The sequence below is a fragment of the Hevea brasiliensis genome, chromosome 2, assembly GCF_030052815.1.
Source record: "Hevea brasiliensis isolate MT/VB/25A 57/8 chromosome 2, ASM3005281v1, whole genome shotgun sequence".
NCBI lineage: Eukaryota > Viridiplantae > Streptophyta > Magnoliopsida > Malpighiales > Euphorbiaceae > Hevea > Hevea brasiliensis.
The window spans coordinates 111,592,450-111,604,672 of NC_079494.1; the positions used below are offsets into that span (position 1 = coordinate 111,592,450).

At 31.1% G+C, this 12,223-nt stretch overlaps 1 protein-coding gene across 1 annotated transcript; it reads right to left on the reverse strand.

The window, feature by feature from the left end:
• Positions 1-731: 731 nt before the first annotated feature.
• LOC110660922 (potassium transporter 5) lies at positions 732-5,882 on the reverse strand. The gene is made up of 8 exons (XM_021819387.2): positions 5,480-5,882; positions 5,136-5,361; positions 3,766-4,014; positions 3,408-3,458; positions 2,603-2,863; positions 2,345-2,512; positions 1,993-2,247; positions 732-1,908 (listed from the first exon to the last, which is right to left on the reverse strand). The coding sequence occupies exons 1-8, from the start codon at positions 5,642-5,644 to the stop codon at positions 968-970; spliced, it is 2,316 nt and encodes a 771-aa protein (XP_021675079.2). The 5' UTR covers positions 5,645-5,882; the 3' UTR covers positions 732-967.
• Between the last annotated feature and the right edge of the window lie 6,341 nt (positions 5,883-12,223).

The window sequence follows — 12,223 nt, forward strand, 5'->3', positions numbered from 1 at the left end:
AGAAAGATTAAAAGAAAGAAAAAGAAAAAAAGAAGTATAAAGGGGATAAAGAAGAATAAAAGAGGAAAGTCGAGAGGGAGCAAAAGAAGAGAGAGAAAGACAGAGTAGGAAAGGGAATTCTCTTATTTTATTCAATTACTGTAACAATACTATGTATCTCATATTTATGTTCTCTTTATACAATTTCCCTCTCATTTTATGTTAAAACTAATTATTCAACTAATTAGCTTCCCTTTAACTAAGCACAGCTCACTCAACTGGCTCTATAACTCTCTCTTCTAATTAGTCACAGTATAATCCTTCCCTTTGAAATCATTCTTAAATGAATGTGGGATAGGGATATGAATAAAAGAAAGATCTTCTCTGCAAGCATCTTTAATGCCAAGTTTGAATATGCACTTGAATGCTAAGACTGAATTGGCACTAGGCTTTTTCTTGCATTCCAAGCGGAGGGGCATGAAAATGTTGAAATCCTACATTCATTATCTCCAAATTTCTCATTCCACCCACTATCATTATTACCCTCTCCATACATCTATGGGTATCAACAACCCTATCTCTGTTCCATATGTGAATATTTGAAAATTTTTTCATTCCTTACTTTTGCATATTGAAATTAGCTTTCACAAAGGAGAGAGAGAATTACCTCTTAATTATTAGAGCTCTATCATATTGCTTCCTATCTTCTATATATTTATTTGTATTAGTTATATAGCAAAGATATTTAGACATGAAGCAATGGTGACGATATTTATATAGATCCTTGATTGACGTAATTGACTTACACTTGAGCTTGCATATACAATGGTACTACTTGCAGAGAAAAAATGATGCATCAATTAGCAATATTAAGACTAGATAGCAGGAATCCGTTGCTTATCTTCCTGTTTAGCTGTACTTAGCAACTGTCTTTTCATTTCTAAGACTCTCATGTTGATCCATGTCCCACCTTAATTTATTTCATTTCCTAAAGCTCGTAAGTCATACCCACTTTGAGCATGCGCTTCTGAGGAATATCAAACACCTTCTCACTTTGTCTTAAGTTTCTTTTCAAGAAATTGTATGCATAATCTATCAAAATTCTTTTCGCAATATTTGATCCTTTGCCTGCAACCACATCGTTCTCACCGATCAAGTGAACAACTCCAGCACGCCATGCTTTGTCGATCATATCCAACTGGTTATCCACATCCTCTAAATCTTCTTGCATTGTGTTTCTATTTTCATCAACTTGTCCATCATCCAATTCTTGATCATTGACAGTTTCACCTTTACTAAGAATTGCCTGCCTTAAACAGTAATCATCTCTGATGAACTCCGTCAATTTTTCAATCAGCATTCTCTCAAAGGGTTCATTCTCATTGCGAACATCGGTGTATCCATATCGTGCTACACAACGAAAAACGTTGAGCTCCATTGGTTCTACTTTGCGGAAAAGGAATCGTTCTTCCACTGGAACCTTTCCAATCGGAAGTGATTTGATGGAAACAAAAACAAGTACAGAGTGAAGTGCAGGCACATTTGCCACATAATGCTTGAAGATGGGAGGGATACCCTGAACAAGCTCAGAGTAGAACATGGCAAGTCCCGGAAGTCTACTAAAATTGGTCTCAGCAGCAATCTCCTTCAGCTTATCTGGAGAAAACTTGTTTTCGAGCTCATAATAGTACTTTCTTCGGTACACATCATTCCAGACAAACATTACAGTCATCAGAACTGCAGCAAAGGCTAACGGTAAATATCCTCCTTGATCAAATTTGTAGAGGACCGAACTTAAATACACAAGCTCCACCACGCCAATGGTTAGCACATAGGCAATTACAAGGAGAATGTTTGTTTTCCAAATCATGAGCATGATCAATACGAGAAAGGCTGATGTGAGAGTCATTACAAACACCACAGCAATCCCTGTAAACAGCAGTTTGATTCATTAGTTTCGCCATATATTGGAGAAGTAATTGGAATTAAATAAATATGTTGATTGTGGCTTACCATATGCATTGCCAATATTCGTAGTACTTCTGAAACCAAGAGTAACTGCTACACAAGCAATCATAAGAAGGTAATTGATTTCAGGAATGTAGACTTGTCCTTCATATTTGGTCGATGTGTGCACAATTTTCACACGAGGGAAGCATCCGAGTGAGAGCGATTGCTGGATGATAGAAAAGGTCCCAGAAATCATGGCTTGACTTGCAATGATTGAAGCCATCACAGCCACCGCAAACATGGGCCAGTAGAGAGGGTCTGCAACGATTAGAGCAAAACAGTTGATAACTTACAGAAAGATGAGAAAATCATAAATAAAAATGAAGACAAAACAGATCAAGCAATCGACACAAACCTGGTATAGACTTGTAAAAGGTTTCGGAGACAAGATCATTGTGCTTCCTAAGGAAAGCAGCTTGTCCAGTGTATGCACATAGAAGAGCTGGGTAGGTCACAGTGCACATACTTATTTGTATGGATCGAACTGTGAAATGTCCAACATCTGCAAATAGGGCCTCAGTTCCTGCATTTCCCAAGTGAGAATAAATTGTTAAGATAAATAAAATTAATCATGCAAAAGATTCATCAAGAAGAAGAAGAAGAAGGAACAAACCTGTTATGGCAAGGACAATGCCACCAAGGGAAATCCATGCTTTATCTTTGTTCCTCTTGAAATAATCTACTATATACTTGGGGTTTAAAGCTTTGATAACAGCAGGATCATATTTGAAGAAATTGTAAACGCCAATGCCACCAATCATTGCAAACCAAACACAAATTATTGGAGCAAAAGCGTAGCCCACTTTATCAGTTCCGAATCTTTGAACCATGAACAGGCAGATCAAGATCACTACTGATATCCATACAATCATATCTGTATTCATACAGTTAAAAAAGAAACCCCGTTAATCCAATTGCGCTGTGGAATCATTATTTTTTAACTAGTTTTTTTTTTTTTTGCCAAAAACATTTCTACCAATACATTATAATTTTTTAAAAATATTTACTCGATACATTATAATTTTGTTTGAATCCTTCAGGGAAAAAAAATGATAAGAGAGCCTCAATTATTGAGAATATTCTATTCTATCTAATCTAATGTAAGCTCAAAAAAGTGAACGTAGCCATGTTGCAGCGGCTCCATTGACCAAGGGCGAAGAAAGGAGAAAAATGGGGCAAATACATGCCCCTTGAGGAAAAAAAAATTCCAAAATGGGGCAATTTCTCCATAAATCTAATGACATTAATTATTTATTATCTGGGTTTAAAATTTATCAAGATTCCAAATTTCAAACTCCCACTATTTAATTTCACAAGAGAAATAAATTACTACTAGTCAGCAAGGCTTAGATCAAGCCCAACAACCTTAATTAATAAACTGTGTATTGACAATGTATAAAGGATTTTTGTGAACATACTATCAGTCATTTTTGTAGTGGCTTGCTTGATCCCTCCAACAGCTGACATAACTGTAAATTGCGAACAGCAAACAAAATTCGTCAGTCAAAAATGGGCAAATAGAGTGTCGGCATAGAGACAAAATTCATATATTGTCATTTTCCATGTTTCTAGGAATTCCGCCCAGCCACCATTGATGAATATGTAGCAAAAAGGTAGGTGTGGACCATGCTCGCAAAATATCTCAATAGTAAAAAGATTGACATCATTGCTGGAGTCACCACGACGACCAAGACTTTCTTTTTTTTCTTTTGTCATTTTTTTTTTAATTTCTTATGTTATAAAAGTGAATTTAATTAAAACAAAAATAAAATTAACCTGAAATACAAGGAGTCAGAACACCATCTCCGATGACCATAGAAGTACCAAGCATGGTGGCAAAGAGCAGAAAAAATTTGGCAAATTTACTATTCTCCAGCTTAGATTTTAGTTTTGTTGCCCTTTTCATGCTCTTGCTAGGCAATTCCAGCTGAAAATTAGATACTTCGCGATCCTCCGCCTGTTGACTTGGGATTAATCCTACTTTAGCATATCTGCATACCAGCGAGTACAAAGCAAACGTCCCTCCTGGAAAATGTAAACACCCATGTTACATATATTATTTTTAATTTTTGAATTATTGAGATTTATCTGCATTTAATTACCAAATTATCCCTGATGTTATATTTTTTCTTCTATGCGATAGCTTGACTTTGCTATCGATGCACGCTATTGAATTGGATATTTCTTCCGGCCACTTCTTTGTTTAATTGTTTTTTTAAATAAGCTAACCTCCACGGCACCTATCAGCGTAGCATTTTGACATTATTTTAAAATTAAGATTCCATTTATTTTTTAAAAAATAATTTATACATAAAAATATTTTTTATTATTTAATTATAATATTAAATTAATAATATATATTTATATATATAAATATTTTTTATATTTTAATAAAATTATTAAATTATAAAAAAATAAAAAATAAAAAATAAAATTCTCTATTAAAAAGAGTCATTTTTCTTTGGCTTAAAAAATATTTTTTATTCGCTTTTTTTTTTTTTGTTACCTTAAAAGTTAGAAGATGCAGAAGTCTACTTTTTTTTTTTTCAAAAAATTTATCAAAAGAATATAAAAAAATAAGATCTTAATTATAATATAAATAAAGTAAATCATTGGGGTTGCAAAACATGTGACTTTATAATAGCTGGGGATCCCATCTAGAATAGTCAATATCATGATGATTATAAATAATTATGAGATGATGTGAGCAACCTGTCAGCTTCAGAATAGAAAATTTGAAATCATGTGAAGTTGAAATATGCTTTCAAGGCTGGAAGCAAGCCTTCCTCCCCAGTATTTCTTCCCAGTTATTTGTTCGCTATATGATTACTCTAATGACAAATAATTCTCACATCACAGTTTGGACTTTATCACTTCTTGAAATGTCCACCAAGACTTAAAACAGCTTACTAATTAGCTAATCAAATACTCAAATTACGATTATGACAAAACTACGTTCAAAAAAAGTGATATTTGCTGCCTTCAAAATTTGTTTATCTATCAAATTTGGCTGAATTTTAAGAAATCAGGCCAATTAATTATAATTGAAAAAATAATTAGGAAAATTAAATCGAGTAAAAGCAGTTCATTAATTAGAAATTAAGAAAGCGAATACAAATGAAGCAGGTGATAAAGAAGTTGATTACCGTCGCCATTATCGTTGGCACGCAAGACGATTAAGACGTACTTGACGAGAGGGATGAGAGTGATGGTATACAAAATCAAAGCAAGTACTCCCAAGATGTCATCGTTGTGGCCGATACCATCGGTGAAGGTGCTCGAATACACGTACAGCGGTGATGTACCGATATCTCCATACACTATCCCAATGCTTTGGAATGCCAAGTGCAAGATCACCGACCAACTGAAGGCCTTGAGAGAGAGGAAAAGAAAAAATTATATATATTAATTTGGAAGTATATTAGCAATACCTCAACAACGGCGATATTTTAATTAGAAATGATGAATGAAGGTGTAGGTAAAGGCAGACCTTAGAGCCATGGATTTGATGGCCAGGGAACTTGCGGGATTCGATTTCCAGAGAGTCATTCCGGCGCAATTTGTGCCAGGAGAGTTTCTTTCCACTGAGGGGCTTAGAAAATTGATCTGAGCTCTTTTCAATATCTATGCTCTGATCTATATTATTTTCAGACATTTTCTCTCCTAACTCTAGCTTTTCCTTCGGTTAGGAGATGAAGTGATCAAAGGGGAAAGTGTCTTAACTGCGTACGACTCAATCTCTGGTGTGGATTGGCTTCCAATGTATGAGGGCGTGGAGGCCTGGGACCTGGAGCTCCTAGAGAAGAGGATGAAGGCAGATATATATAGAGGAGAAGGGCATAAGTGTGAATATGACAAAAGAGAAAAGCAACTTTATGAAAAATTAGTATGAAGTCCTCACGAGGCCTCCGAGGCATGGGCGTTGATGGGCGGCCCGTCTTAAAAGATCTTCCTGAAGTGAATTTCCTTGCTTTTTCCAATATGGCCTCGTTTTTTTTAATTAAGCATTTTTTTTTTTATATATATTTTGTTAGCAGTAACTTGCGTCTAATACACTCTTATACTGATGAATTATTGTGTTCTAAATATTTCATCATAAAATAAATAAAAATTTGTATACAAAGGAGTACGAAAATTTATTCATTTTTCTTTAGTCTCGTTTCAAATACGGAGTTTGAATTTCTAATAAATAGGGTCAATTTTTTTATAGAAATTTTGTTGCATGTTTTTAAAGAGTATGCTTAGATTCCTGGAGTTTGGTTGATCTCCGAGTTTAATCTAATAGGGATAGGTTAAATTCCTGAAGCACAATCACATTGCAGAGAATTTTTGAGCTTGCAGTATTGTTTTCTAAGTCCTTTTTGTAATTACGCAATTTAGCATTTAATACTCTTAGAAGTTTGGAGGAGTAATAATACACCCTTTATGCACGGTTTTTTGAATCTAATTTTCTATGTGGTTGGGTCTTTTTCCAATGTGGAGGTTATATTCCTGTCAAGGAGGTTTTTCCATGGAAAATTTGCTGCATGTTTTTAAAGAGTGTCTTTGGGTTCTTGGAGTTTGGCTAATTAGGCCAGTCCCACAATTTTTTTTTTTTTTTTAATAACCCTTGTTGATAAAATCTAGAGGTACAGACAGTCACACCTTTGGGTAAAAACTCCAAGGAGAAAAAGAACAAATTCTTACTTTAGCTATAAGAGAGAAGCAGCTTAGTATAATAATAGCTTTAAAAAAAAATTATAAAATCAAAATTCTTTTTAAAATATTTGTAAATCTAATTTAATTTAAAATTCTCATTATAAATCAATAGCAAACTGTTTTCAATAAAATTAGATCTATTCTTTTAATGACATTTTATTTTTATTTTTTTATTTCATTATAAATTTTTTAAAATGTTTATAATTATGAATTTAAAGATAATGTTAAGGAGATAATTACAATTTATTGTAACATTTTTTATTTTAACTTATTAATAAAAAAATATTTATTCCCTTAAAAATTTTGGTATATACTATATTTATAATGCTTAGAATTTGAAGGTTAACGCTCCGCTTGGGATGAAATTTTATAATGTAACGGAGGTGGTTTTTATAAGGTTTAAAAATTATAAATTTATATTTGGAAGAGTTTGTAATTTTTTAAAGTTATATTTTTATAAGTTTTGAAAACTTTCGAAAAAACTTAATTTTTTTAATCTCAAATTAATGAATTAAAAAAAATTTACTTCATTTATTTCATAAAAAACATTTTTTTATAATTTTGTAATGTTTGAGGCATTAAAAAAAGTCAATAAAAAATATTTTTTTAATTAAAATTATTTTTAAAAAAATAACTTAAAAAACTTATTTTTTGAATTTTAATAATTTTTTTAAAATATAAAAATATTTATAAATACATAAGATAAATATATATTATTAATTTAATATTATAATTAAATAATAATAAAAAATTTTATGAAAAATATTTTCTTTAAAAAGTTATTTTTTATATAAATTATTGTTCACCAAATTCACAAAGTCTCAAACTTCAAATATTTTAAGAAATCTCTAATTGTTTAAATAATAAATTTATAAAATTTAAAATGATAAAGAAAAAAAAAATACCTTAAAAATCATATTTTGAAAATTTTTACTTCAATTATCTCCTTTGTGAAATATGACAAAAACCTCACCAGCTCAGCTTGTCGTGCGTTTTTCCAATTTGACGGCCGTCAGGAAATGCTAAAGACATGGCCAGATGTACGTAAGTTCACACACCCACAACTTCCACTGTGTTTGGACGGGGGAAAAGAAAATGAGGAAGGGAAAAAATTAATTTTTTAATTTTATGTTTAAATTAGGAGGAGAAGTTATTTTTTTAAATATTAAAATTATAATATTATTTCTAGATATTCTAAAAAACTTGAAAAATATAAAAATATTTTTCTAATTTTAAATATTTTTTTCCACTTCCCTCATAATTTAGAGAAAAAATAGAGTGAAATTTAACTTTAATTTTTCCTTTAAAAATTTATTTTTTTAATTTTTTTTTTTAACTAAATAAAAATTAGTGAAAAATAAATTTTTTTAAATTTTTCTTTTTTTCTTATTTTCTTTTAATTCAAACACAATATTTAAATTAAATCATCAGGTAATCGGAAATTGAAATTATTATAATAAAATTATTATTTTCTAATCAATAATATAATATTATTTTATGTATATTCAATAGTGAATTTAATAAAATTAAAATATTTTTACTTTCTATCTTTTAATTAATTATTATCTTATTTAACTTTTCTTAATGATAATTATTTTTAAAAAATAATTAATTTATATTATATTTATTAATTTATTACTTTATGTATAATACCCACAAAAAATTACGGCTTCCTTGTCGTAATTACGCAACATCGAAGTGATTTGAGGAGGCAATCGTTGAACTAAAACAGTGTCACGTGTGGGTGTGGAATAGCCGTGTGTTGCTTTGTGCATGACTTTTTTTACGGCGGCTTCACATTAAGGCGCTCCAGCGTCTAGTTCATATCAATGTCTTGTATTTTGGGGCCACGATTGTCATCGTCTTTAGATACCCAATCACGAGAAGAAACGCGTTTTTCAACTAACTGAATTTTCGAAAAAAAAATATATCTGGATTAACGAATAAAAAAAATTCTTGAGTATTCCTACTTTGGAGTTTTATTTCAAGGTGAATTATATTAACTCCGTTTAAAAAAAAACTTTTTTTTATTTATCTGAAATTATGGGTATTTTCTTTTTTAAAATAACAATTTATTTTTTAACTTATTATATTCCTATTTAATATGTGACCAAATGATAAAATTCATTAGTTTCAAAAAAATTAATAATATAAGTTATTTAATTTTTAATAGAGTAGTAGTAATTGAGAATATATTAAAAATAATAAATTAATTAATATTTTAATTATATTAATTATGTTTTTTAATTCGTGTAAAAATAAAAATACGTGTATCTTTACGTGTGGAGAGAGGAATAAAACAAAAAATGTCAAAGCAATCATCTGGACGCTTTGACCTTTAGGGGCAATGGGCAAAGTGTGGCGGAGATATGGAATACGGAAATGAAGAGTTGGCGGTTCAAAATTGGAGCTTTTCTTACCATTATTGAAGCGTGCTGTATGCAATCAATAGTGGTACCAAGCAATGTCTTCAAAAAATCAATTTCGACGGCTCCCGCAGTACGGCAAGCTCAACATAATCTCCTTCAATCTTCTCCAGCTAGGCTTTCTTGGAGGATGCACGTCGAATTCATCCCCATTTAACGGGATACATTAACACTATGTTAAATAAGGGAGGAAATAAAATTTGAGAGAAAAATAATTTTATTTTTATTATTTTATATTTAAATTAGTAAAATAAAATTTGAGAAAAAAATAATTTTTTTTTCTACTTTTACTTTTTCTCCAAAATGGGAAGAAAGTGAAAAGAAAAAAAAAAAAAACTATATCCCTATATTTATTTCTTAATTTAAGGATAAGATTATAATTTTATTATTCATAAAATAATTTCCTCTCTAATATTTTTCTCTCTCTATCCAAATATGAGAGATGATATATATTTTCCTCTCATCATTATTATCTTTTTTATTTTTCTCTCATTATTTTTCTTCCTCTAATTCAAACACAATGTAAGAGACACTAACACTATACATGATTTATTTCAAATTTCATGTTAATTGACCCTTTTATTTATGTAGGATTAATTCTTTTTCTTCTAATCTAGCATGAGAAATTCAAGATGGCATAATTATTATACACCATGATGAAAATATCAATCATAAAATTTTATTTATTGAAAAAGTTATTATAATATTAATTTTTATGCATTGCATTAAAGATCTTATTACTTAAAAAAAATTAATTCAATATCAATTATTCAACAATTGGATTAACTGGAGGGTTGACAATTTTCTCATAACATCACCAGGGAGACTTATTTAGCAACTTGTAAGTACTAGATTAATCCTTACTGATCAGGAATTGTCTAGTATTGATTAGCATCAATCAGTTTGAAAAATTAAATTATCACAGGAAGCAAGATCAATTGCAAGAGAAGGAAAATGTTGAAACTTGTAGTTATGGATTGATGACCTGAAAACTAAAGTCAGATTGATGAGCTGGAGTTATTTATTCTAGAAGATCACGTGTAGATTAGTTAAATAGTTACTCTATAGTTTGTTAGTTTTCCTGCTTCTTATACAAAGCTTATAAATAGAATCTTCAATATTGATTGTTCAATGAGAGGTAGTTGAGTTTTCTGTGTAAATTCCTTTTTTGTTATGGTATCAGAGCAATTCTCTCTCGCTACTCTCTGGTTCTTGTGAATCTTTGCAATTCTCTCACTGATCACTGGTTCTTGTGAATTTTTAGTTTTCTATCTGTTTCTTTTCAATCCTTGCTTGCCACTCATGGCAAGTCTGAATCAATTACCAGATCATTTGTCAAATTCATCTAATCCCTATTTTCTTCATTCAAATGAAAATCCTGCACTTGTGTTGGTTTCTCCAGTTCTTACTGGACCAAACTATCACTCTTAGGCGCGAGCCATGACTATGGCTTTGCAATCAAAGAACAAAGTGAGATTCATTGATGGAACTCTTAAAATGCTGGTCAACCCTGATCCTATGTTTACTGCATGGGAAAGGTGCAATAATATGGTTTTATCTTGGATCACTCATTTATTGTAACAGTCGATAGCTTAGAGTATTCTCTGGATCGACACAGCAGCAGAAGTCTGGAAGGATCTTAAAGATCGATTCTCTCAAGGTGATATTTTTCACATCTCTGATTTACAAGAAGAGATTTATAGTTTTAGGCAAAGAGATCTATTAGTTACGGATTATTTTACTCAGCTGAAGACAATGTGGGATGAATTAGAGAATTTTAGGCGTATTCCTAATTGCACCTGCGCTGGTCAATGTGAATGTAATGCACTCACTACTATTAGAATGTATAGGGAGAATCACTATGTCATTAAATTCTTGAAGGGTTTGAATGAACAATTTAATACAGTCAGATCTCAAATCATGCTGAATGATCCTTTGCCATCAATCAACAGAGTTTTCTCCTTAGTGGTGCAGCAAGAAAGACAGTTAATGCTAGGGAATATTACTGAATCTAAGGCTTTTGTGAATAAGTCTAGTCCAAGCAATCATCAAAGATTTGCATTTGGAAAAGGAGATGATGAGGGTAATAAAAGATATGGTGTTCATAATAGCAATAAAGTTTGTACTTTATGTGGAAGGCTGAGACATACTGAAGCAACTTGTTATAGAAAGCATGGTTTCCCACCTGGATTCAAGTTCATGTCTAGTGCCACCGCTAACAATTTATCTTTTAATCTCATTGAGAAATTTGCTGAAGTTGTCACACTGAATGGTGATCATGAGAACTCAAGTAATGTTTTCACTCAGAACAATATCAACAACTCATAGCCTTAATTCACTAGTCCAATCTTACAAAAGAAAAACATTTCACCAACCAAATAAGTACTAATTCTGTAATTCACTAAGATTCCAAACTAGATTTTAAACCAAATTCTGCATTACAGTATACTTCAAGTAGTTCTTTTGTTCTAGCTTGTTCTTTAAAGTCCTTTCTTTGGCTTCTTGATACAGGAGCTACTGATTATATTAGTTTTTCTCTTTCTTCTTTTATTTCCTATAAGAGAATTAAACCAATTTCTTTTAAACTTCCATATGGTTCTGTTCTTACTTAACATTTTGCTAGTACAGTTCATTTTTCTCCTTTCTTTGTTCTCACAGATGTTCTTTATTTACCTGAATTCAAGTTCAATCTTATTTCTGTCAGTAAGCTTACTAATAACTTATCATGTTATCTAATTTCTATCATGATCAATGCTATATTCAGAGTCTGACATCTTCGAGGAGGATTGGTTTAGCTAAAGCTCAAGGGGGCCTATATGCTATGGTAGGTCCCGCAGTTCCTACATCAACATTACCACCACCTACTATCACACTTTCAACTATCACAGCAACAGATCTTTCTTTTGCCAATGGTCACAATCAGTTCAATCTTTGGCATTTTGGATTAGGACATCTCTCTGCTGCTAGATTGGCCATCATACAAAATAAATTTCCTTGTGTTGATTCTTCATTAAATGAATTTGTATGTGACATATGTCATTTTGCTAAATAGAAGAAATTACCCTTCTATTCCATTGTACCTCAAACCAATGCTATATGTGATATTGTAC

Excerpts from the sequence above, each read along its gene's own strand:
- LOC110660922 (XM_021819387.2), bottom strand. The coding sequence starts at position 5,644 with ATGTCTGAAAATAATATAGATCAGAGCATAGATATTGAAAAGAGCTCA. Across the intron at positions 5,362-5,479 it reads ATCAAATCCATGGCTCTAAG|GCCTTCAGTTGGTCGGTGAT; the intron begins GTCTGCCTTTAC and ends CTCTCTCTCAAG. Across the intron at positions 1,909-1,992 it reads GAATATTGGCAATGCATATG|GGATTGCTGTGGTGTTTGTA; the intron begins GTAAGCCACAAT and ends TGCTGTTTACAG.